Source organism: Bombus impatiens, unplaced genomic scaffold (genome assembly GCF_000188095.3).
Source record: "Bombus impatiens unplaced genomic scaffold, BIMP_2.2 scf_1506, whole genome shotgun sequence".
Taxonomy (NCBI): domain Eukaryota; kingdom Metazoa; phylum Arthropoda; class Insecta; order Hymenoptera; family Apidae; genus Bombus; species Bombus impatiens.
In genome coordinates, this window is record NT_177925.1 from 368910 (window position 1) to 390505 (window position 21596).

At 31.5% G+C, this 21596-nt stretch overlaps 7 protein-coding genes across 10 annotated transcripts; 3 read left to right on the plus strand and 4 right to left on the minus strand.

Annotated features, from left to right (window-relative positions):
* The first annotated feature begins 590 nt into the window (after positions 1-590).
* LOC100743284 (NADH dehydrogenase [ubiquinone] 1 beta subcomplex subunit 2, mitochondrial) lies at positions 591-1619 on the plus strand. Its single transcript, XM_003494090.4, has 3 exons — positions 591-790; positions 1053-1173; positions 1371-1619. Exons 1-3 carry the CDS (start codon positions 696-698, stop codon positions 1437-1439), a joined length of 285 nt encoding a protein of 94 aa, XP_003494138.1. The 5' UTR covers positions 591-695; the 3' UTR covers positions 1440-1619.
* Positions 1267-4267, minus strand: LOC100743044 (retinal dehydrogenase 1). Of its 2 annotated transcripts, none has more exons than XM_003494089.4 (11): positions 4055-4267; positions 3750-3854; positions 3553-3654; positions 3297-3462; positions 2923-3227; positions 2748-2850; positions 2370-2668; positions 2086-2294; positions 1922-1996; positions 1793-1854; positions 1267-1458 (listed from the first exon to the last, which is right to left on the minus strand). In XM_003494089.4, the coding sequence occupies exons 1-11, from the start codon at positions 4088-4090 to the stop codon at positions 1436-1438; spliced, it is 1485 nt and encodes a 494-aa protein (XP_003494137.1). In that variant the 5' UTR covers positions 4091-4267; the 3' UTR covers positions 1267-1435. The 2 variants fall into 2 exon arrangements, with proteins under 2 accessions (XP_003494137.1, XP_033180024.1); XM_033324133.1 differs by having other exon boundaries at positions 1369-1458; positions 1776-1854.
* A 575-nt stretch (positions 4268-4842) lies between these two features.
* On the plus strand, positions 4843-7227 carry LOC100742688 (tektin-4). Its single transcript, XM_003494086.4, has 7 exons — positions 4843-4996; positions 5131-5402; positions 5476-5785; positions 5884-6098; positions 6191-6413; positions 6472-6626; positions 6765-7227. Exons 1-7 carry the CDS (start codon positions 4949-4951, stop codon positions 6961-6963), a joined length of 1422 nt encoding a protein of 473 aa, XP_003494134.1. The 5' UTR covers positions 4843-4948; the 3' UTR covers positions 6964-7227.
* LOC105681648 (thioredoxin domain-containing protein 5-like) lies at positions 7023-8288 on the minus strand. 3 transcript variants are annotated; one of them, XM_033324135.1, is made up of 2 exons: positions 7699-8288; positions 7023-7216 (listed from the first exon to the last, which is right to left on the minus strand). In XM_033324135.1, exon 1 carries the CDS (start codon positions 8171-8173, stop codon positions 7769-7771), a length of 405 nt encoding a protein of 134 aa, XP_033180026.1. In that variant the 5' UTR covers positions 8174-8288; the 3' UTR covers positions 7023-7216; positions 7699-7768. The 3 variants fall into 3 exon arrangements, with proteins under 3 accessions (XP_033180026.1, XP_033180027.1, XP_033180028.1); XM_033324136.1 differs by having other exon boundaries at positions 7023-7210; positions 7695-8288; XM_033324137.1 differs by having other exon boundaries at positions 7695-8288.
* On the minus strand, positions 7695-10282 carry LOC100741320 (thioredoxin domain-containing protein 5 homolog). Its single transcript, XM_003494075.4, has 6 exons — positions 9792-10282; positions 9527-9673; positions 9316-9424; positions 8935-9225; positions 8320-8832; positions 7695-7717 (listed from the first exon to the last, which is right to left on the minus strand). The coding sequence occupies exons 1-5, from the start codon at positions 9971-9973 to the stop codon at positions 8371-8373; spliced, it is 1191 nt and encodes a 396-aa protein (XP_003494123.1). The 5' UTR covers positions 9974-10282; the 3' UTR covers positions 7695-7717; positions 8320-8370.
* A 306-nt stretch (positions 10283-10588) lies between these two features.
* LOC100741523 (leucine-rich repeat-containing protein 40) lies at positions 10589-14355 on the plus strand. The gene is made up of 10 exons (XM_003494077.4): positions 10589-10898; positions 11584-11777; positions 11853-12056; positions 12135-12258; positions 12420-12589; positions 12833-12975; positions 13050-13250; positions 13333-13665; positions 13832-14017; positions 14088-14355. Exons 1-10 carry the CDS (start codon positions 10751-10753, stop codon positions 14191-14193), a joined length of 1809 nt encoding a protein of 602 aa, XP_003494125.1. The 5' UTR covers positions 10589-10750; the 3' UTR covers positions 14194-14355.
* Positions 14356-14596: 241 nt separating this feature from the next.
* Positions 14597-20075, minus strand: LOC100742807. The gene is made up of 8 exons (XM_024371692.2): positions 19474-20075; positions 18986-19048; positions 17977-18178; positions 17134-17254; positions 16917-17074; positions 16576-16777; positions 16159-16244; positions 14597-15563 (listed from the first exon to the last, which is right to left on the minus strand). The coding sequence occupies exons 1-8, from the start codon at positions 19598-19600 to the stop codon at positions 15326-15328; spliced, it is 1197 nt and encodes a 398-aa protein (XP_024227460.1). The 5' UTR covers positions 19601-20075; the 3' UTR covers positions 14597-15325.
* Positions 20076-21596: the final 1521 nt, after the last annotated feature.

The window sequence follows — 21596 nt, forward strand, 5'->3', positions numbered from 1 at the left end:
GAAGCCAAAAATGAGCGTCGTTTTTCACGGAAATATGGTGTAAAAAGTTTCGGTCAACCTGTCGTTGTGTGACGTCCTCGCGAATTTTGACGAGCACTTTTTTAAATTTGATAATCTTAACTTACCGTATGGTTTATACTCTGCATGGATTCGAATCGTGAGTATTGGTTTAGATTTGGGTCATTTTTTAATTTCCGGTCACTGTGAGGCGGCCGGTAACGCAGATTCCTGAAGTTAAAACCTTGTTTATAAGGACGAATTTTAAAAATCGTTCATTTCCGCGAAAAATCTTCGAAATTGTTCGAAAAGAGAAACTCAGACCTAAAATATTGCAGTCTGGATGTTATATAGTAAATCTAAATATTTTAACAAATTAAAACCCTTTAACCAGCTAACTGCGTTCGACGTGTGTCAATCTGAAACTTTAGTTCGGTACGGTTAATGTGTATACGCAGTTAATTGATTAATTACAGAATTGATACATTTTTATGCAAAAAGTATAAAAATACCGTTTTGTACAATTTTGCAAAGGAGCAATTTATATGTAGTAGGTGAGTATGCATATATACATATGTATATGGTAGAAATACTATTTAATTTTACATGGTTGTATCAGTATCTTAGCATCCTCAGTAGGGATGGTCTTACCGTGAACGGGAATCAAGATCATTGATTGAAATTATAACAGCTGGAAAATGTTGCTGTCGCGTGGTCCATCAATTTTGAGAAACATATATGAATTAAATGGAAGAAAACAGACTGGAGTGAATTTACAACAGATTCGTAAATGGTAAATATATTACATAACCTCTATTTGAAATGAGGTTAGATTTGTGTACTCTTGTATTTACCGTAAAATTTTTAATATTTATAATATATTCAGAAATATAGGAATTATTCACATACACATACACACACATAATAATATGTCATACATATAATTTATATGTAATAAATATGTATAATGTATCCTATCTCAAGCACATCTAAGAACTCATCGTGAATTCATTGTCTCAAAGAAGTAATTGATTTAAATTATCAAATATTTTTAGTTGGGCCTATCGTACAGTGACCGAACCTAAAAGAAATTGGAAAATAATAGCTGAATGCGTTGGCGGAATGGTATGGTGGTGGATCTTCTGGAACGCGTGGCACGATTATGAGCATATTACTGTAAGTGATATGATTATCGTCAGCATACTTTATTTGAAAAGCTATTTTGCAATAATTAGTATTTTTTAAAATACAAGATACTTAAATGAATAATTTTCTGTATTTGATATATTTTATTGCATTTTATACTATATAATGCACACACACATATTTTGTACTTTATGTTAAATATTCGATTTATATTCTTGTACATTTAGGGTCACTTCCCTGAAATACGTCCAATAGAGTGGTCTGACGAAGAATTGGGAATTCCACCAGATGATTAGATAGTCAAACAGATTTTTTCTGTATAAAAGATATTGAAACTTTGGCGTATATGTGTCAATGATTTTGATGTATTTAAATATTAGATTACTACCATGTTAGAACTCATATATAATAATATATTAAATATATTATTTATGTTTTTAATAAAGATATCGTTTGAATCATGTGGTTAAAAGTTTGATTCTTTATTCATTGTTATTTTATTAACGATTAGTTCATTGATAATTCCTATATACGTTTACGTACATTTGTAAATGGATTTTGAAAATATATGCAATAATTTTATTAAAATATAGATTTATATAAACTTTAACGATACGTAATAAAATACATACATAATATTTTTAATTACGTGTTGGCACTTTAATAGATATTGTCTTAGTCTCAAGATACTCTTTTAACCCTTCTGCGCCACTAAAATATAAAGGTAACAATGTATATTTTGTTTCAAAGTCATTTGATTAAATGCTGACAAACTTACAGCTCACGACCTATTCCCGACTGTTTGAATCCTCCAAAGGGAGTTTGAGGCGTGATAGCATCGTAACAATTTACCCTATTCGACGATAATTTTTTTAAGTAAAGTTCCATTAAGCTCTGTCAAACATACATATAACGAATACAGAATTGCTATGAAATCTTTACCAAACGCTTCCAGCTTGTACTGCTTGTGCAAACGTCAAAGCTTTATCAATATCTTTACTAAGAACACCAGCTGCAAGGCCATAATTTGTATTGTTTGCACGTTCGATAACTTCATCCATTGTTTCAAATTTTAAAATAGATTGAACAGGTCCAAATATTTCTTCTTTTGCAATTCTCATATCGTCAGTCACGTTTGAAAAAACGGTAGGCTTAAATTAACATTAAGATGGTCACACAAAAAAAAAAACAAATGATATAAAAAACATTCACTTAAAAAATTATACCTTAATGAAATAACCAACATTGCCGTGACGTTCTCCACCAACTTCTAATACAGCTCCTTCTTCCTTTCCTGATTTAATTAAACCTAAAACCTTATCAAACATTTCTCGATCAACTTGTGGTCCCTGTTGAGTTTCAGCATCAAAAGGATCACCGACTTTTGTTTTCAACGCTAATTGTTTAGCGCAGGCAACAAATTGATCATAAATTTTAGTATGTACGAAAGTACGTGAACCGGCACAACAGTTTTGTCCATGATTCGCAAATATCGCATTATAAGCAATTTCAGCTGCTTTTTCGACTAGAAGTTAATGTACATACTTATTAATTCTCTTATACTGTTATATGCTAATAATTTAATAAGTGTTTTATCAACATACTGTCAACATCATCAAAAATAACCAATGGACTTTTGCCACCTAGTTCAAGAGAAACACGTTTAAGATTACTCTTAGCAGAAGCTGCCATTATCAGATGACCAACCTATAAATCATATACCAAATGTTAATATAGCTTTGTGAATTAGTATAATAATTAACGATATATACAAGATACCTCTGTAGACCCAGTGAATGCAACTTTTTGAATTCCTGGATGTTCGGCGATAGCTGCACCAGCTGTTGGACCATAACCGGTAATAACGTTTATAACACCGGGTGGAAATCCAGCCTCTTTAGCAAGTGCTGCGGCATAAAGGGCACTTAAAGAAGTTTGTTCAGCTGGCTTCAAAACAATAGTACACCCAGTAGCCAATGCTGGACCCCATTTCCACGCCAACATAAGAAAAGGATAATTCCAAGGGATAATTTGACCTACTACACCAATCGGTTCCTTGCGTGTAAGTGAAACAAAATTTCCATCTAAATAACAAATATTGTACATGAGCATTTATGAAACACTGCTCGTTTACTTACAAATATTAAACATACCTACTGGAATAGTGTCTCCAAAAATCTTATCACACCATCCAGCGTAATAACGAATTGTATCTATGCTGGCTTCTATATCGGAAACTGCATTTGAGTATGTTTTTCCATTATCCAAGACTTCAAGAGTGGCAATATATTCCAAATCTCTTGTAATAAGATCTGCAAACTATATACATCCAAATATTATAATTAAATATAAAAATGTTAACATAAATCTTATTAAAAATATTATTCAATTATAAAACAAATAATATACTTTGTTCATAAGTTTTCCACGAACAGATGGATCCATATTTCGCCAATCTGATCCTCTACTAAATGCTTGACTTGCAGCTGCAACTGCCTTATCTACATCTGCCTATATTAAAGAAAGTAAATATTTAAGATAACCTAATATTTGATATAAAAAATTTTCCATAATATAATGAAGATTACAAAATTAAAGTATAATACCTTATCACCTTCAGAGATATCTGCAATAACAGTACCGTCAGCTGGATTTATAGTAGGAAACTTTTTACGACTCACTGAATCCATAAATTCATTATTTATAAATAACTGAAAATATGTGATATTAATGTTAATATAAGTTTCATTATTATTGTTCTTATTACTATTCTGGTGTCAACATCTATGATCATTTGTCAGAATATAAGATATAGACTACGTATGTATAATTTTTATAAGATATGATTAAAGGTTATATGTTTCTTCTTATAAAAATTAATTTTTATATCTTCTACAGCTAAACAATTTACCTGAGTATATTTAATATCCGGCATTTTACGATTCATTTCTGCAGATGTATCTCGTCAGACGCACTCAGCGGTAGTCACCGTACTATCAATAAATAATTCAACATATATGGAGCAGCGCATTAAATACTGCTTCTTGTTGTTATCAAATATTATCACGAGAACGAACCTCCTAACTTTATTCGAAGTCAATTAACTGCATACATATGTATTTAAAGATACAAAATACTTATCATAAACGAAAACAATATTTTACAATAGACATGATTTATTGCTACATATTTTTGTTAAAACGTTTATCTATTGTTTTTTATGTAATAAATATTTATATTGCTACATATATTATTTATAATTGTGGTTTTTGACACAAGAATTAGTTAAATAGCATAGTTATTTGAGATAAGGTTACATCTGCTCATACTTTTATCTGAAATAAATATGTACACACACATATCTATATATGTACCTATATATATTGATGTTCAAACGCACGCGATTACATTTTTATAATAAATATTTTTCGGTAATCTATAAGGTATAAAACTACATAATCTCATTATTTAAATTGATAAATCAACGTATTTAAAAGAATACTTCTTGTGGTTTATAACATTTTATATTTCATTGAAACGCTATTTATATATAGAAACGATATTTTCAATCATCTTTCAATAACTTTTGCTAAATCATTACCGAAGTCATTTAATTACTCGACAAAGAAAATATCTCGTTGCTACGAAGTATTAAATCAATAAATTTCGTTTACTTCTCTGTGGATATATTGACAGCATAGTTACTGTCTTACGAAAATCATTCGTAATAAAAACAGAAATTTGTGTTAATGCAATCTCGAGAGCTGTAGAAATTTAGTAGTAATTTATTAGGAAAACATTCAACATGAATACTGAACAAGATTCGACTAAATTGGACGAAGTCCAGGATACGGTAAATTTTAGTTTAAGATAACCACTTATGTAACTTTTATATTATTTACTACATGAATCGAGAGAAGTAATTGATTTTACTATTTTGTTTCAAATGAGTTTCTGAGCATTTTTTCTAAAAAATAACTTATATAGCCTTGTCCAAGGATAGATTATACTAAAAAAAGCGACGGACCGCCTCTTTATTTTCCTCAACCAGGAGATGAGCTTCCGGCGCAACCAGAAGAACGAATGGAAGCGATTGGTCCATGGGCAACCGGTCGTGTAAATTTTACACCTCAAGATGGTTTAACGGGAGTTAGACCAGTTGTTGATCGATATTCTGTAACTAGCTTTGGAGCACCTCAATGGAGAGCTCATAATCAGAAATTTTTTAAACAATCGGATGAAAAGATTCAAGAAGCACAGTACGCAAACAAACCTGTACATTGACGTGATATATTATTAGCTCAAATAATAATAAAAAGCATGATATTTTAGACTTGCTATAAATAATGCAAAACGATGTGTCGAAAGATCGTATAAAGAAGCAGATAAGATACAGTTGAAATCGACAGATAATTTAAAAAATCGTGCAAACGAAGTATGTCGTTGGAAAACTGAATTAGAACATTTAATACTTGAAATCACGAAAGAGATAGAATTATTGGAAGCTGAACATCGACGAGTAAAGCATTCTTTGTCACTCCTTACAGTTCCAGAATCTATCGCTGGCGAATTCCTACAATTACGATCAAAACGACTAGAGTCTGACCTTATTAGAGATGAAGTAGAGGAAGAGCTTACCAAAGTTAATATCGTTAATAACATAGTAAATGTATAAAGAAAAAAAAAATTGTAGTAATAATATACATACGTATAGTAGCAAATACATATTAATTGTTATAGGAGGTAGCACTTTGCTCAGAAATACGCGATTTACTTTGTAGAACTCGGGAACATATAGAAATGCAATTAATCGAATTAAAGGCAGCAAAAGTAAGAATGGAAATGGATTGGACTGATAAAACTGATGCTTATGACATTGATTCCCGCAATATACAACTGAAAAATGATTCTCCCATTATCTTGTGGAAACTCGGAGCTACAAGATTTCCAGCAGGGTATGTATCAGAATTAACGTTTTAATTTACAATTAGCATTAATTTAGATTAGATTTTGAAATTTGTATAAATTATTAATTCTTTCTCGTTAGACAATCGACACCTTCGAGTTATGAACATTACACACGAGAAAGTTTAACTGATGCAGAAGCAGCCAAGCAGAGATCTGTAAATTTAAGACTTACTTTAGATTCTACATATAAGAATTCCATTAAAAGTCTCCGAGATCAAGCGACTCGCGTAGATCTGGTTTTAAGTCAAAAGATTAAACTTACTGAGGATATTCGTTTACAATTAGAAAAAGAACTACTTCGCGTAAGTTCAAAATTCATTACGTAAAATTGCCGTATCGTAATGATAAGAATTCTTTTAGTGTTTACACGAACTTGCAAATACTGAAAAATCTATAGAAGAGCTTCGTCATTCAACAAGAGGATTGGATTGCGTGATGAAAGTAGCGCAAACAAGATTAGCGAACAGGTTACAACGACGTAATGTAGAAAGTTGCCGTGATACTTCCCAATTCTCGTAAGTATCTTATCAATGAGCTATTATATATTATACTTAATAATATAATATAACTAAATAATCATTATAAGATATATAAATTTAATTTACTTGTAACTTTGCACAAAACATATTTATCGTAAAATATGCTTCATCTAGTTTGGTGGAAGAAGTGAAATTACTTAATGAACGCACATCAGCTATGTTAGCGGAATTAAAACGAGCCGAAGATACGCAGGCAGGTTTGGTAAAAGCGAGAAGTGATCTTGAACGAGAAATAATCGTAAAACGTAAAACACTGTACATAGATAAACAACGTGGGCAGTTGTTACGCTCATTTTATCCTTCAACCATTTAATGATAAACTTTATATTTTGAAGCTTTTAACAGGCTTGATAGGAACACAGCAAACACGAGTAATTTTATAAATATATTTTGGAAGTACACGATTAGTTCACGCAAAAATATAATAGTTCTGTAATATTTTTCTTTTAATATTTTATACAAAAATGAAAAATATATGGCCTGGTTACCTTGGGGTTTTTATGTGATGCTTCTTACATTTATGTATAATTAAATTAAACGTTATATATATATATATATATATATATTTATATATATATATTTATATATATATATATATATATATATATATATATATATATATATATATATATATATATATATATATATATATATATATATATATATATATATATATATATATATATATATATATATATATATATATATATATATATATATATATATATATATATATATATATATATATATATATATATATATATATATATATATATATATATATATATATATATATATATATATATATATATATATATATATATATATATATATATATATATATATATATATATATATATATATATATATATATATATATATATATATATATATATATATATATATATATATATATATATATATATATATATATATATATATATATATATATATATATATATATATATATATATATATATATATATATATATATATATATATATATATATATATATATATATATATATATATATATATATATAAATATAAATATAAAATCAGTTTAAGTTAATGATATTGCTTTAAAATTAGATTAGTTACAAGAAAAATATGCATAATCACAATTCGTCATGCGGCTGTATATAATTCAATACAAATTCGGTGAGATCGTCTAAATTTCGAGCACCATTGTATTCAGAAACTTTAAGTCCGTCGCGATATAAATACAAAGTCGGAAAACCATCTACTTCTTGTTCATTGCACAATTCTTTACTTACATCGAGAGTACAGTCTACTTTTGCTATTTTCACATTGTCGTTTGTTAAGAATTTTTTCCCAAGATCTTTCCAAATAGGCGCTAAACGTTTACAATGCCCACACCAAGGTGCGAAAAACTTAACGAATGAAATGCCGTTTTCGATACCATGTTTAAAGCTCTCACCAGTTAAACTGAGTACAGTATGAGTTGTGCTATCTAAATTTTCAGTCTTAGTGTTAGCTTGGTCATTTCCTTTCTCAAGCATTTTTGATACATAAACTTTAAGCTCTTCATGAGTGCGTTGCCCAGCATATTTATCCACCTATATATTCATACATACCAAATATTATTGAAATTAATTTTTGAAAAGAAAAATTTTAATTTCTGCAAAAAAAAAAGGATAAAAACGATATTAATGATATTGCTTTAAAATTAGATTAGTTACAAGAAAAATATGCATAATCACAATTCGTCATGCGGCTGTATATAATTCAATACAAATTCGGTGAGATCGTCTAAATTTCGAGCACCATTGTATTCAGAAACTTTAAGTCCGTCGCGATATAAATACAAAGTCGGAAAACCATCTACTTCTTGTTCATTGCACAATTCTTTACTTACATCGAGAGTACAGTCTACTTTTGCTATTTTCACATTGTCGTTTGTTAAGAATTTTTTCCCAAGATCTTTCCAAATAGGCGCTAAACGTTTACAATGCCCACACCAAGGTGCGAAAAACTTAACGAATGAAATGCCGTTTTCGATACCATGTTTAAAGCTCTCACCAGTTAAACTGAGTACAGTATGAGTTGTGCTATCTAAATTTTCAGTCTTAGTGTTAGCTTGGTCATTTCCTTTCTCAAGCATTTTTGATACATAAACTTTAAGCTCTTCATGAGTGCGTTGCCCAGCATATTTATCCACCTATATATTCATACATACCAAATATTATTGAAATTAATTTTTGAAAAGAAAAATTTTAATTTCTGCAAAAAAAAAAGGATAAAAACGATACTTCAATTTTACCTTTTTTCCATCTTCGATCCAAAGCAAGGTTGGATATCCTTTTATATCAAATTGTCCGCAAACACTACGATGTTGTGTACAATCTACTTTAGAAATACTAACATAATTATCATTACGTAAACTATTAGCTAATTCTTCCCAGGTAGGAGCTAATTTTTGGCAGTGGCCACACCAAGGTGCATAGAATTTTACAAAATGATAGCCAGTAGATACATGTTTATCGAAAGTATCCTCCGTTAATTCCAATAAACCATTTACTGGTTCAGGAGGTGTTGGTGCCTCATCTTCACTCTAGATCAGAAAATTTAAAAAAAGCAATTGAACACTAAGATTGGGTATTATCATATATTATAATCTAATATAAGTGTTTTTCATAATTACTTCCAAGGATATACCCAGCTGAGCAGTAAGAAAAGATGTTAAAGATGGCAAATCCCTTGTACCTCTGAACTTAGTACCTTTGGCTTCTCCAGCTTTAAAAAATTTTAATCTGTAATATTAAGAACCCTAAAGTTTATTTCTTTATAATTGTATACGTATATATCATATAATGTCACAAATATTTTGTGGAATATATCTATATCACACATACGTAGGATAACCAGTAACATCATGTTCTGTGCATAAACTGTTATCTGTAGTACAATCTACTTTAGCAATTTTTATATTCTTATCCTCTAAGTTTGACATTTTAGCTAATTGTTCCCATGTAGGTTCCAGTCTTTGACAGTGACCACACCTAAAAAAAGTAAATATTCTTTATTGTAAAGGCTATATAACACTGATATCAGTAATAATATTATTCCAATGAATTTATAAATATATAGAAAAAGATCTTTTTAAAATAAGATGCATACCAAGGTGCATAAAACATGATAAAATGATTTTTCTTCTGAATTTCTGTTGAAAAATTATCTTTAGTATACTGCATAGTAGTATGTATATGATCTCCTTGTTCACTGTTAACTTGACTCAGCATAAATATAAATAAAAGGATATGCTTTTTTAACATAATAAAATTCGATGAATTCGCACTCATATTGATGAATAATTAATATTTTACTAAATGATTAAATATTTAAAAATAAATATGCTACTATCAGAGGTGGTAAAAACAATAATTTAAAAAATTTTTAGCGTTGCATCACGTATACTTTTAAGATTATAGTTTCAAGATGATTTCACACTTTAAGCAATTCAGATTTTTATACTGCTTAAATAGTAGTACAGACTGATTTGTTGTTATTTAATAATTTTAACAATTATTTCGACTACACATTAGCTTCCACAGTCTCACACAAATGGATCGAAACCGCCGATTCCGCCCCCATATGATAATAATACCATCCTAGTGGCAACATTTTATCTTAAAATTCCTATAAATGCTTCTAGTACTGTGACTTAAAAATTTCCTTTACTACAATGGCTCTGTTATAATTCATTACAGGTGTCAGAAGGGAGATTTTCTCTCATTATTTCAGTCATTAATGATTATTCGTTTTTTATGCAATGTTAAAATAGTTATCTATATTTTAGTAGATAAGGAAGTTAAATTTCTACAGTAAGAAATAATTAAAACAATGATTGTATTTATCTCTAATCTCTTTGTTACATCAAATAAGCTAAATAATAGATACAAAAGATCGAATTCAGTAATCAAAATAAACTTGTATTCGATATTGGCTATTTTGTCGGCATATATAATTATTATATGATTTACATGTCGTTGTCATACAAAGTGGGGGAACATTCATGATTAAGTCATCCCGTATCCCGAGGATATCAATGTGTAAACAATGTACGTGATAGATTCAGTATGAGTGGCGTAAAGAAAAAAGCTAATCATTTAGCAGTGTTTAAAAAACGAACGAAGAATGACGATAATGCTGAACTGTCTGAAATTATTATTATATCCGCGAGAAAGAGTGGAAATTTAAACCTCTCATCGAGAGGACTATTTACGGGTATCCATATTATTTAAAAATTACATATATAAATGTTATTCGATATCATTCAGACGCTTGATATCTCGATGCAGTAGTCATATACTATAATGTGCATGTTTGTTCACACATCTGTATTACATTATAGTTTCTATAATTTATCATTTATATATTGTTTTTTTATTTATTGTGATAGGAAATAAATTATACATTTGTTACATATACAAAATATCATTATCTTACAACAATATTATACATTTTATTCAATATATATATATTATAAAGAAAGTATTACGTTAGCGATAAACGTATACTTATCAGCTTAATGCTTTTTAGTTGCAATTCATTTTTTAATTTCGTTACTGATAAACAATAAAAGTTATTCATTACATTTTTGGACCTTTTTTTTATTTTTGCACCCATTTATATATGTAAAGCATGAAATCTGAATCATTAAATAAATGTTATTATATATTACCTTTTCAATTTCAATTGTAGCCATGAAACTATTTGTTTATGTCGATTCATAGATAGCTTTGCATGTTAGATTGTGAATAATGCAATAGAACAAGCAATATTTACAGTATCATCATCAGATTATCATATGCGTATCAAGGTAAGTTATTTTTTTAAAAGTGTCATATTTTATGTTTAATTGAAATCCATATTAGTTAAATTATGTTAAAACTAACAAAATCTATTATAGTACCTAATAGAGTATGGAATATAAATGATTTAACTGAAGAAGAAATAAGGGATTTACATTTTGAGCTTGATTATGTACAAGAAACTGAAAGGTGGTGGGAACAAGAACCTCTCCAGACATTGGACTTAAGTTGTAATACTTTAAAGAAAATTGATCCACAAATAGAAAATTTAACAGAGTTAACTACATTATATGTAAGTATAACAGTTTTATATATGAAGAAATTGCATATATGTAAAACACTATGTAATAAACTTTAATCTTTGCAGCTGCATAATAATCGGTTGGAAGATTTGCCTGCTGAAATAGGAAATTTAAAAAAATTAAACATACTAAATTTATCAAATAATAAATTAGAAAAATTTCCACATGAATTTTATAAGCTAAATGAATTACGTGAATTAAATTTAAAAAATAATAGTATAAAGGAGCTCGATCCAGCAGTTGGAGACTTTGTGATGTTGACCTATCTGGTATATTATAATAACTTATTTATATGTTTTTAAGACAAACTTGTATACTTGATCTTCTGAAATGTTGCACATGTTCAGGATTTATCATATAATAACTTGATTGAGTTACCAATTGGAATGGGATATTTAGTAAGACTAACTTCCTTGGATTTAAGTCATAATATGTTAAAGGAATTGCCACCTGATTTAACAAATATGAGAGGTATGATTTACAATAATGTGTCTATTTATATGATTTGTTTAATTTAATTTTTTTTATCATATGTTTAATGTATAATATCAGTTAGAAGAAAAACAGTTTCACACTGCTTCTTCCTGTATGACAAAAATTTAATAAAAAGCATACATATTTTTTGAAAATAGCATTACAAAAGTTAAATGCAAGTTATAATCAGTTGGAAATGTTGCCACCTCTGGGTGAATTAAGGAAGGTAGAAACAGTGATGTTGCAATCAAACAAATTAACAACATTTCCTGATATATCTGGTTGTATACTATTAAGAGTACTACACTTGGCTGATAATAACATTACTGTACGTACTATTATATGCTGATCTAAGCATATATAGTGATTATTTATGGAGAAATAAATAGTTTACATACGCATTTCAGTTATATACATAGAGAAAATTCTTAATGCATTTAATATATCTATAAAAAGATATATTGTTTAATTTTTCATAAAATATTATAATAATTTATATTAATAACAACATTATATGTAATGAAAATGTATATATAATAGATTTTTAATGTTTATTTTGCATAATTTATAGGAAATTGATATGTCTTGTTTAGAAGGTGTAGGACAATTAAAAACATTAACATTAGGAAATAATCAAATTGAAACAATACCAGAAGAAATAATAAAACTGGTGTACCTAGAAATTTTTGATTTATCACACAACAAACTAACTCTGTATGTTACTTTGTATACATTATTATTTTACTTTAATGAAATATTTTCGAAATAATATTTGTTGTGTTTTATAGAATACCAAAATACATTGGCCTACTGCCTAATTTAAAACAATTTGCGATTGACGGGAATGATATACAGAATGTTAGAACCGACATAATACGATGCGGTACATCTCGAATTTTGAAACATATACGACAGGGTATTAAAAGTACAAACTTGGATGTGAAGGAGCACGTGGTAGCAGATACTAGCACAAATATTTATCCAGATAGGTATCTGATTTAATTAAATTAATATTTACTGTAGTGAGAACTATCAGTGGCAAATTATTTTTAATTAATTTACTATACTTAGGTATACAATGCAGAGTACAAAATTGCTCAGTTTGGCTGGACAAAATCTTACTGAACTACCTCAAGAAGTTCTTGAAAATGCATGCAAAGCCGATGTAGGTACAGTGGATTTAAGTAGGAATAAGCTGTCTATCTTACCTGATAAATTATGCATAATTGAAAGAATCGCCGATTTAAAACTGACATCTAATCAACTAACACATATACCAGAATGGATTGGTGAAAAATATAAGTATCTACAGATTTTGGATTTAAGCAGAAATCTTTTACAATCACTTCCCATCAATCTTGGCTTGCTTAAATATTTACAAGAACTTAATATCTCATTTAACAGGTATTGTACGCTTGTATGCAGTATGGTAGTATGCACTATTTATATGTAATATGTAATAACGTATATTATATGAATTACGTTATTGCATTACAATTTTTGCTTTTACAATATATATTCACACATATGTAAGTCAAATCTCGTTAAAACTTATTGGTATATTATATAGGTATAAAGAAATACCAGAATCTGTTTATGCTATAAATTCTTTAGAGATATTAATAGCGAATGACAATTTAATTACCGATATTGATGTACCATCTTTTCAAAAATTGCAAAAACTTGCGATATTAAATCTCGCTAATAACAACATTGGATTCGTACCGCCAGAACTAGGCACTTTGAAGAACTTACGGTAAGTCGAGATAAATAAATCGTATTCATTAAATACGTATATGAATATTATAACATCAAGTTTTTTTTAGGAATCTATCTTTATCTGGAAATTGTTTCAAACAACCTAGACAAGCAATTTTAGCAAAGTCTACAGAAGAAATCCTAGCATATCTTAGAAACAGAATACCTCGGTGAAATTAATAAATTATTACAGAAAATTTAAACTAAAGGAAGAATATGAAGATAAGGACAAGGATACAAATGAACATGTGTCAACAAAGTTATATGCCAACTATATAATGTTATTGTAATAATAAATTCTTAGATAAATTATCTAAAATAAATTAATTGATTTTATATTATGCATTATTTAATTTTCCTGCATAATATAGAAAGAATATATAATATTATTTAGTAATATGTACATTTTGTGCTTGTTTTATGGACAAAATATACAAAGATAAGCTTCAAGATGCATTCTGTGTTATAATAACAGACAAAATACATATAATGTACTTTTTTGTCGTTTATATCTTCCCCATTTATAAGATATAATTAAAATTTTCTGGTCTAGAATACTACTTTATTTCAGACTAAAAATTATGATTTTTATGCTTTCTATCTATTAATCAATTTTATTTAATCAAATTAAACGATGACACGTATATTAAATGTCTAAACGCAGGTATCCACAAATGCATAAATTTTGTTCATCCAAATTAAATAGCTTTAATTAATTAGCTTACGCGTGTTTACGTTTACTTATATTTGTATATTTCGGTCTAATATTTCGGGACATAAATATGCACATTACTGAAAATATATCCCTTTCAGAAATCTGATATTTGAAAATTCGTATTTCTGTACGTTCGACTTGCTGGAAGGTTTCCCCATTTCTCGCTAACCAAAATTCACTGAGCAAACCGCGGCGGGGCGCGGGATGTCATTTTAGTGAAAAAAGTCGAAGTGATTAGACGTTTGTTTATATTTCCCCGCGACAGGTGTTGTGGTAAGATATCATTGTTTTTATATTGTTCATAATTTTATAGTAATGAGTCTTTTTATAGCTATGTATTGGCTTTGTCGCCTTCGATATCGATGGTATTTATTTATCTTCTGATTTTACATAAAATTCCCTATGGAGATTATTAGATTAATCCAGACGAATCCAAATATTGATTGTTCTTGCAGTCATAGTTAAATATGCGATTAAAATAACGAAGATCAAAGATTAGTTTAGCTTAAAAATTGCATTTTTGGCATGTACAAATTTCATATTTTCTTATTTTCAATAAAAGATCCTGATATCGTTAAGAAAGAGTTATTATTAGCGCTTCGGTTCTTTTAAACAACCTGCTTGATCCTTAGCAGATCTCGAACTTTTGTCACGAGGACTGTGTTGATAAACGGCAGAATGTGCGGTTCTTTCCGAACAGGAACTTTTCAATTTCGGTTTCTGTTTGCCTTTTCCGCTGGATGCTCGTCGAGCAATGTCTTCGATAAATCTTTGATCTTTCTCATTAATATCAGCTGTCAAATTGCTTCTTTGATATCCTTCTTGCCCTCTGTAATCACAAATTAAATAAACAATTCAGCCCTGACTCAATTATGAAGCTAGAATATGCGTGCCGCCTTGTATATTACTATATCTATTGGTATTGGTGCTGCATATTTGTGTTTCATGTTGTAATGCATGATTTTGTTATATCGTAGAAACTATTATAATGTGCGTGCCTTTACGCGCAGACAACTAAGAACAAGTGAGAATCCACCCTGTCTAGCGCTGAGAAAGAAGCTCGTATCTCTTAATGCGAAATTTGAAGCGACATTCTTGGCGGTACATTACGGCGGACGTTTCGCTAATGAAACGACTAAAATGCGGAGAGTGTAACCTGGTTTTAGAGATAGGAGCTTGCTGTCCCAGTAAAAAGTGAGAACTCTACGCCATATTATTTGTCTTTTTTTTCTCGCATTTCCCTTCCTCTTACTTATGCTCTTTTTATCGTTCTAACGAATATGTGTGTGGATTTATTTCATTTTCTCTTTTTCCCTATAACCTAGTACCTTTAATCTCGAACGGTTATTCCGATTACTCGCAAGAATGAGGTTGAGAATGAGAACGTTCAGTAGCAATTTGATGACCATAGAGAATTATATTACCTTTGATAGCTATTGTAAATCTTTGCGATCAATTTCTGTAGATATGCGTTATCCTTTTGAGTCGATTTAAATTCTGATTCTTTTTCCTAAAAGCGAATCAATCGGGATTGTTAGATATGCCGAGGTAGCCTAATATCTTAATTATCGCGATATTAAATAACCGAAGGTTTGCAATAAAGAGGCATTTTTCAGCAATTTGAGTAAACCAACAATTTTTAGGTTGGTTTCTTAACAATATAGCCATAGAAGCTGTATCTCATTATCTCAGTGCCAATGAAATTTCAGATTTTTTTATACAATACACACGACGTACACACAAAAGTTTCTACGGGCTATTGTATATCTTTTCTTCTCTCCTGGTAAATGTAATTTAATTACAGCCGTCTTCTCGTTAGTGCAAACCCTTCCAATTATTACCTGCAGCGCGTTTGTCGCAGTTTTGAGCTCTTCGTAGCGCGTGTCGGAAAGGTGACGAGCCGTAATTGTTTCCGTGGTGAGGCGCGTCAACTGTTGCCTATAATTGTGCTCGCGTTCCATGGCCTTGTCCCATGCTTGTTCTCGCGCGATTATGGTATCTCGAAGAGTCTGCATATCTTTTTCCAACACTTCTAATTCCGATCTATCGTGATCAGATCTCAATCAGATCGATCCAACGACATCGTTTCAAACGAAGCTGTCGTTCGTTCGATCGCATATTTCCTGTTATCCTGACGAGCGTACACCATTCAACGTGAAAGGAAGGACAACGATGTACTTACTTGGTGATGATGACGGTGGGTGGTTGTTTCTCGCAACTTTCCAGTTTTCTTTGACAAGCCATGCATACCGCCCAGACTTGAACTCCACGATCAGTCTTAGATATTATGATGTTCGTTGTCGACGTTCCCTTTGTTTCGACCATCGGTATTTGTCTTTTCTGAAAAGTCGAAGTGAAATGCAATTTCTTAAAGAAGCTAACCGCGTAGAAGTTCGTACTCTGACTTCTTCTGCCTCTTGTTTCATCCCTTCGATCTTCGATCTTTCGAAATCAAGTTCCTCTCGCAGCAACGTCAGCCTCTTCTCTAGCCTTTTCACTTCGTCCCGTTCCTCTTTGAGTCTTACAAAGGTACGTTAGAACGTACGTTAGAAACGAGGATTATTCAACGCACGGAATACTTGCTCTCGGTTAGAAAAAGAGAAGAAAGGAAAATATGAGCGTGTGTAAGAAAAGCCAGTCGAAAGTCATTAAATACGAAACCAGAATGCGAAACGTAAACCGTGGTCAGACAATGATGTAGAGACAACGTCGGGGAAAAATTATAGCAATTGAAAAACTTGACTCGTTGTATCTTTCGAAGGGCAGATTTTTATTCTAAAACGAGTTAAAAGTATTTTCATTATCACTAATTAAAATTACCATAAAGGTTTTTTTTTTAATTGGGCTTCTGTACAAAGAGATCCAATAATATTGCTTTAATAAACGAAGTTGGACGCGACCAACTTCACAGAACATAAATAAAATAAAATCTTCTCTTTGAAACGTAGATAGAAAACTTCAAAGAAAACTTTTTGAAGAAAGTAGATAGCACATAGAACAGATAGAAAACTGAGACGTAGTAACTGATAAAATAGACTGAAAATTATTTTAAAATTTGTCGAAGGATAGAAAAATTCGTATTTTAAGGACGATCGATGTGGATGACGCAAGTAATGACCAAGCCGCAAAAAATCGTGCTCTTTGTTTCTCAATCACCTTTTTCATCGGGCGATCTGTGTATTCACGTGCAAGCCGGAAGAATATCGATTAAGGTTGTCCATTGTTCGCGTATTAATACTCACTGAGACGCGAGGGCTTTGTTCTCGGTGATAAGATTCTGATTGCGCGTCTGCATAACTATATTGCTGTCCTCGAGGAACTTGATCTTCGTTTGTATCTTTTCGAGCGTGATCGTGTCCCCGTGTTTCATTGTCTCTTGCTTTAACGTCGGCGTCATCCTTCCGCTGTGCATTCGGGCGTCTCCATACGATAGATCAGCCCTCGCTAACAAGATAAAGAAGGAAGAAAGATCTCCATTTTAATAAATTGCACGCGCTTCATTGTAGCTGGAGATCTTAATTTCATTTGATAAGGAACGTTCGTTGTAATTTATTACGTAAATGGGTTTATCGATATTCGCAAGCTTGATTATTATGTTCACGAGTTTCACGCTGGCGATTGGTTATTTGCAACCACCTAACACTTGCATGAAACGAACACCAATCTTAGAATTATTGGCGATTAAAATATAAAACTTATGCCAAAAATGAAAAGTATATGAAAAAATACAGAAGAAAGGCTAAGTCTTTATCCATACGTTTTACTAAGTATTCCGTATTACGCTTAAATCTATAAAATTATCATTTTAACGTTATAAATAATATTATGTAATTTATAAATATTATATTGCGAATTTAAATCGTTCCAGAAATTATACTGAGGGCCTCAAAATCCTACGTTTCCATGTTTTTCTTGCACGGTTAACAAATTGAGGATCGAATGAACACGAGGTAAGCACACATCCTACGTAACTTGTAAAACGCAAGAATACCAATATATACATCCGTTCGTGTGAAAAAATGAATATTATTTGTCAAAAGCAGCATACATCGAAAACATTTCGAGGGAATAGTACATCAACGAGCAATTGATGCCGGGATGGATAATGCTCGCAACAGCCGACATCGAGAAGACGTTTCAAGTATCAAACGGATCATTCCCTTATTCATGAACGAATGCACACGTGTACGTTTCAAGAATTTTATTAGCTAGATCGATTGACGAACTTTCGTTTTGAACGCTCCACCTTACCTGTCGTCGGAATTTCGGCGCTGTTTCCCTGAAATTCCAGCGTCCTCCACCCGGCGCAATAACCTGCGAGTACAAACAAACGCTGAAGTACAGAACGATTAATCCAACGAGTCCTATGAATCGAATCTACTGATTAACTGCTCTTCTAACCTGTTAATCGGATCGTCCATAAATCAAGAACTTTTACAAATTACAAATACAAATTTAACAAACACGACGGCATTATAAAAACAACCATTGTTATAAAATCCACAACTTCATAACTTAAGTAGACGCTAGAGTATTCTTTTGCTTTCCTGCAAAATTAAGAATATGGACCGGGGTTGCTTCTGTTACGAGCCTTTCTATTTATTCGTAACAAAAATTACGCTATACATAAAAAGAAAAAGAATTTCTGAATAAAGAAATTATACGAGTTAGCTCGCCTTGCCGGTTGACAGGTTGATCGATTAATTGGCTGTACTTGAGAACTTAATCGGCATACGTACCGCTTCTGTAAGTCTCCGGAGTTGTGACTCTCGGCGAGTAAGAGTGAGCCACATAGCGATTGTATTGGCCATCGAAGTAATTTCTTTCTTTTGGAGGGTTTGCTTGCCGATAATGAATACAAGACATCCTGGAAATAAGCTACTCGGCAGATAATGCGACAGATTTACAAGATTTCCGTTCGCCTTATCCGATTGTCAATATCGGAGGAACCGTGATCCGAGAGGATGCCTGAAACTGATCGGCAAGTTCACTGCGTCCGGGATCACGAGAAACGTTCCTCGCTCCTTCCGTCTTCACATGATACTACGAGTGGTCCTCTAAAACAGAACGGACTGGTTTCACGCGCGGCCTTATTACCCTGAAATTTTCTCTGATGGCTCCTCGTGCAGTTGATCCTCGTTGATCTTTTGTTTGACTTTAGGTGCAAACTAAAGTGCGTTGCTTCACGTGCCTTGTCAGCTGTCTGTTAATAGCTTTACGTTCTATACAAGCAAACGAAAGCGGAGAAAAAGAATCGTGCACAATTTTTTTTAGAGGAGACACGGAACGAAAATGCGAATGACAGGTGTTATAGATGTTTTTTGCAAGTTTGCTTTGATCTACCCACGTAAGTTCGACCTACATATCCGCATTGTCCGTAGTCTTTGATACCCAATTTTTAATAGTTTTTTCATATAATATAAAAAGATAGAAAAGGTACAGGTTTCATACTCGAATCCTAATTAACTATAAATTCATAATGCAGCTTTTAAGCGATTTGATTTTAAAAAGTGTTTTTGCGAAAATTCTTCAACGAAGGCAAATTGCGTTAAAAAGACTTTCCGCTTTACGTTTCACATTGTTTAATAACCACTGAAATGCTCTAGAATTGTCCCATTCGCTATGATTCGCTATGACTCAGACCGATGTTTTAAAAACCTCGTGATCTATCATACAAGACATTCTCCTCTGAATGAAAAGGGAGCTGGATCAAAATTAATTCTTTGGTCGCAGAATCGTAGTGCGAATCGTTCCGCTCGGAAATAGAGTAAATAAGCGGCAATAAAAAGGGTGGCATGGTCGTTTCATCCCCGACTTATCACGGCGCCACCGCGCCGTTGAATTTTACAGCCGGTACAGCGTAGGCCGTAAAAGGAAATGGTGGAATGCGAAGAAATTTTATTTCGTTTCATGGTGGACGTTCCGCTCTTTCCGCGTGATTTGTCCATGTGCGTGGCCTGGTCTCGTAAATTCTTTACGAGCTCGCGCCGCGCACGAAATTACGTAAAACGGGCGAGAAGAGCGAACGGAGAAATGGAGCGGTTGCGTTTCGCTGTGAATTAGCACGCGTTTGAGGCGAGCTAATTGTACCGATCGTCGAGAAGGCAATATCTGCCAATTGCGTGTCTCTCGCGATCGCCGAACACGGTAATTGGCCATGCCGAGAAATCATAGGTGAGAAGCGATGTTGCTCGAGCAGAAGATTTATTAAAGCTTCGGGGATTACGAGGATTCTCGATGAATGACGAGTAAGATGACAAAGTACTATAGAGATTTATCGAGAGAATATTATCCTGGGATTCAAAAGCGGAGAAAGTGAGGAACAAATTACATATGGATATTATGGACGAGTTTATTCGACGATACGTATGTACAAATTTTGTCTGCAGTGAAAATACGAATGTCGTAACAAGCCGTAGTTCCGTTTCTCCTTTCCTAATAGAGTACAATAAATAATTGATATTAAATCGACATTACGATTAAAACGACATTTACAGAGGTCGACGATTCATGAAGATGACGAAGTATAAATATTTATTAGAAGAATGTACAGCGAGTATAGTGATATTTACGATCTCCGATTATCGTATTAGGATTACTCACAACTTTCAATAGTTTTTACTTTCCTTTTATATTTCACATTCATGGGCGAATTCTAATAGCAAGTTTCATTAATTACTGAGGTGTTATTTATACATACATGTTAGTAATTGATGTTCCCCCTCTTCTTTCTGGCTACGTCTCATAGTCTTTCTAGCACGCACCGTACGCGCTACTTTTATGTCGTTTTTTTTTATAAATATTCTGAATGTTGTCTTTATAGGATATTATATGAGTTACGTGGATGTTCTTCGATAGAATA

What these genes read in the sequence shown, in the direction of transcription:
- LOC100743284 (XM_003494090.4), top strand. Translation starts at nt 696, where the DNA reads ATGTTGCTGTCGCGTGGTCCATCAATTTTGAGAAACATATATGAATTA. An exon ending in TTACAACAGATTCGTAAATG is followed by an intron (nt 791 to 1,052) that starts GTAAATATATTA and finishes AAATATTTTTAG; the next exon opens with TTGGGCCTATCGTACAGTGA. An exon ending in ACGATTATGAGCATATTACT is followed by an intron (nt 1,174 to 1,370) that starts GTAAGTGATATG and finishes TTGTACATTTAG; the next exon opens with GGTCACTTCCCTGAAATACG.
- LOC100743044 (XM_003494089.4), bottom strand. Translation starts at nt 4,090, where the DNA reads ATGAATCGTAAAATGCCGGATATTAAATATACTCAG. An exon ending in ATGTTGGTTATTTCATTAAG is followed by an intron (nt 2,295 to 2,369) that starts GTATAATTTTTT and finishes TGTTAATTTAAG; the next exon opens with CCTACCGTTTTTTCAAACGT. An exon ending in TCGGGAATAGGTCGTGAGCT is followed by an intron (nt 1,855 to 1,921) that starts GTAAGTTTGTCA and finishes TTTATATTTTAG; the next exon opens with TGGCGCAGAAGGGTTAAAAG.
- LOC100742688 (XM_003494086.4), top strand. Translation starts at nt 4,949, where the DNA reads ATGAATACTGAACAAGATTCGACTAAATTGGACGAAGTCCAGGATACG. An exon ending in TGGACGAAGTCCAGGATACG is followed by an intron (nt 4,997 to 5,130) that starts GTAAATTTTAGT and finishes TAACTTATATAG; the next exon opens with CCTTGTCCAAGGATAGATTA. An exon ending in CGTGATACTTCCCAATTCTC is followed by an intron (nt 6,627 to 6,764) that starts GTAAGTATCTTA and finishes TGCTTCATCTAG; the next exon opens with TTTGGTGGAAGAAGTGAAAT.
- LOC105681648 (XM_033324135.1), bottom strand. Translation starts at nt 8,173, where the DNA reads ATGCTTGAGAAAGGAAATGACCAAGCTAACACTAAGACTGAAAATTTA.
- LOC100741320 (XM_003494075.4), bottom strand. Translation starts at nt 9,973, where the DNA reads ATGAGTGCGAATTCATCGAATTTTATTATGTTAAAAAAGCATATCCTT. An exon ending in ATCATGTTTTATGCACCTTG is followed by an intron (nt 9,674 to 9,791) that starts GTATGCATCTTA and finishes TACTTTTTTTAG; the next exon opens with GTGTGGTCACTGTCAAAGAC. An exon ending in GATGTTACTGGTTATCCTAC is followed by an intron (nt 9,425 to 9,526) that starts GTATGTGTGATA and finishes TTAATATTACAG; the next exon opens with ATTAAAATTTTTTAAAGCTG.
- LOC100741523 (XM_003494077.4), top strand. Translation starts at nt 10,751, where the DNA reads ATGAGTGGCGTAAAGAAAAAAGCTAATCATTTAGCAGTGTTTAAAAAA. An exon ending in ATCGAGAGGACTATTTACGG is followed by an intron (nt 10,899 to 11,583) that starts GTATCCATATTA and finishes AATCTATTATAG; the next exon opens with TACCTAATAGAGTATGGAAT. An exon ending in ACAAATATTTATCCAGATAG is followed by an intron (nt 13,251 to 13,332) that starts GTATCTGATTTA and finishes TACTATACTTAG; the next exon opens with GTATACAATGCAGAGTACAA.
- LOC100742807 (XM_024371692.2), bottom strand. Translation starts at nt 19,600, where the DNA reads ATGTCTTGTATTCATTATCGGCAAGCAAACCCTCCAAAAGAAAGAAAT. An exon ending in TCCGGAGACTTACAGAAGCG is followed by an intron (nt 19,049 to 19,473) that starts GTACGTATGCCG and finishes TTGTACTCGCAG; the next exon opens with GTTATTGCGCCGGGTGGAGG. An exon ending in CCCACCGTCATCATCACCAA is followed by an intron (nt 16,778 to 16,916) that starts GTAAGTACATCG and finishes TGATCACGATAG; the next exon opens with ATCGGAATTAGAAGTGTTGG.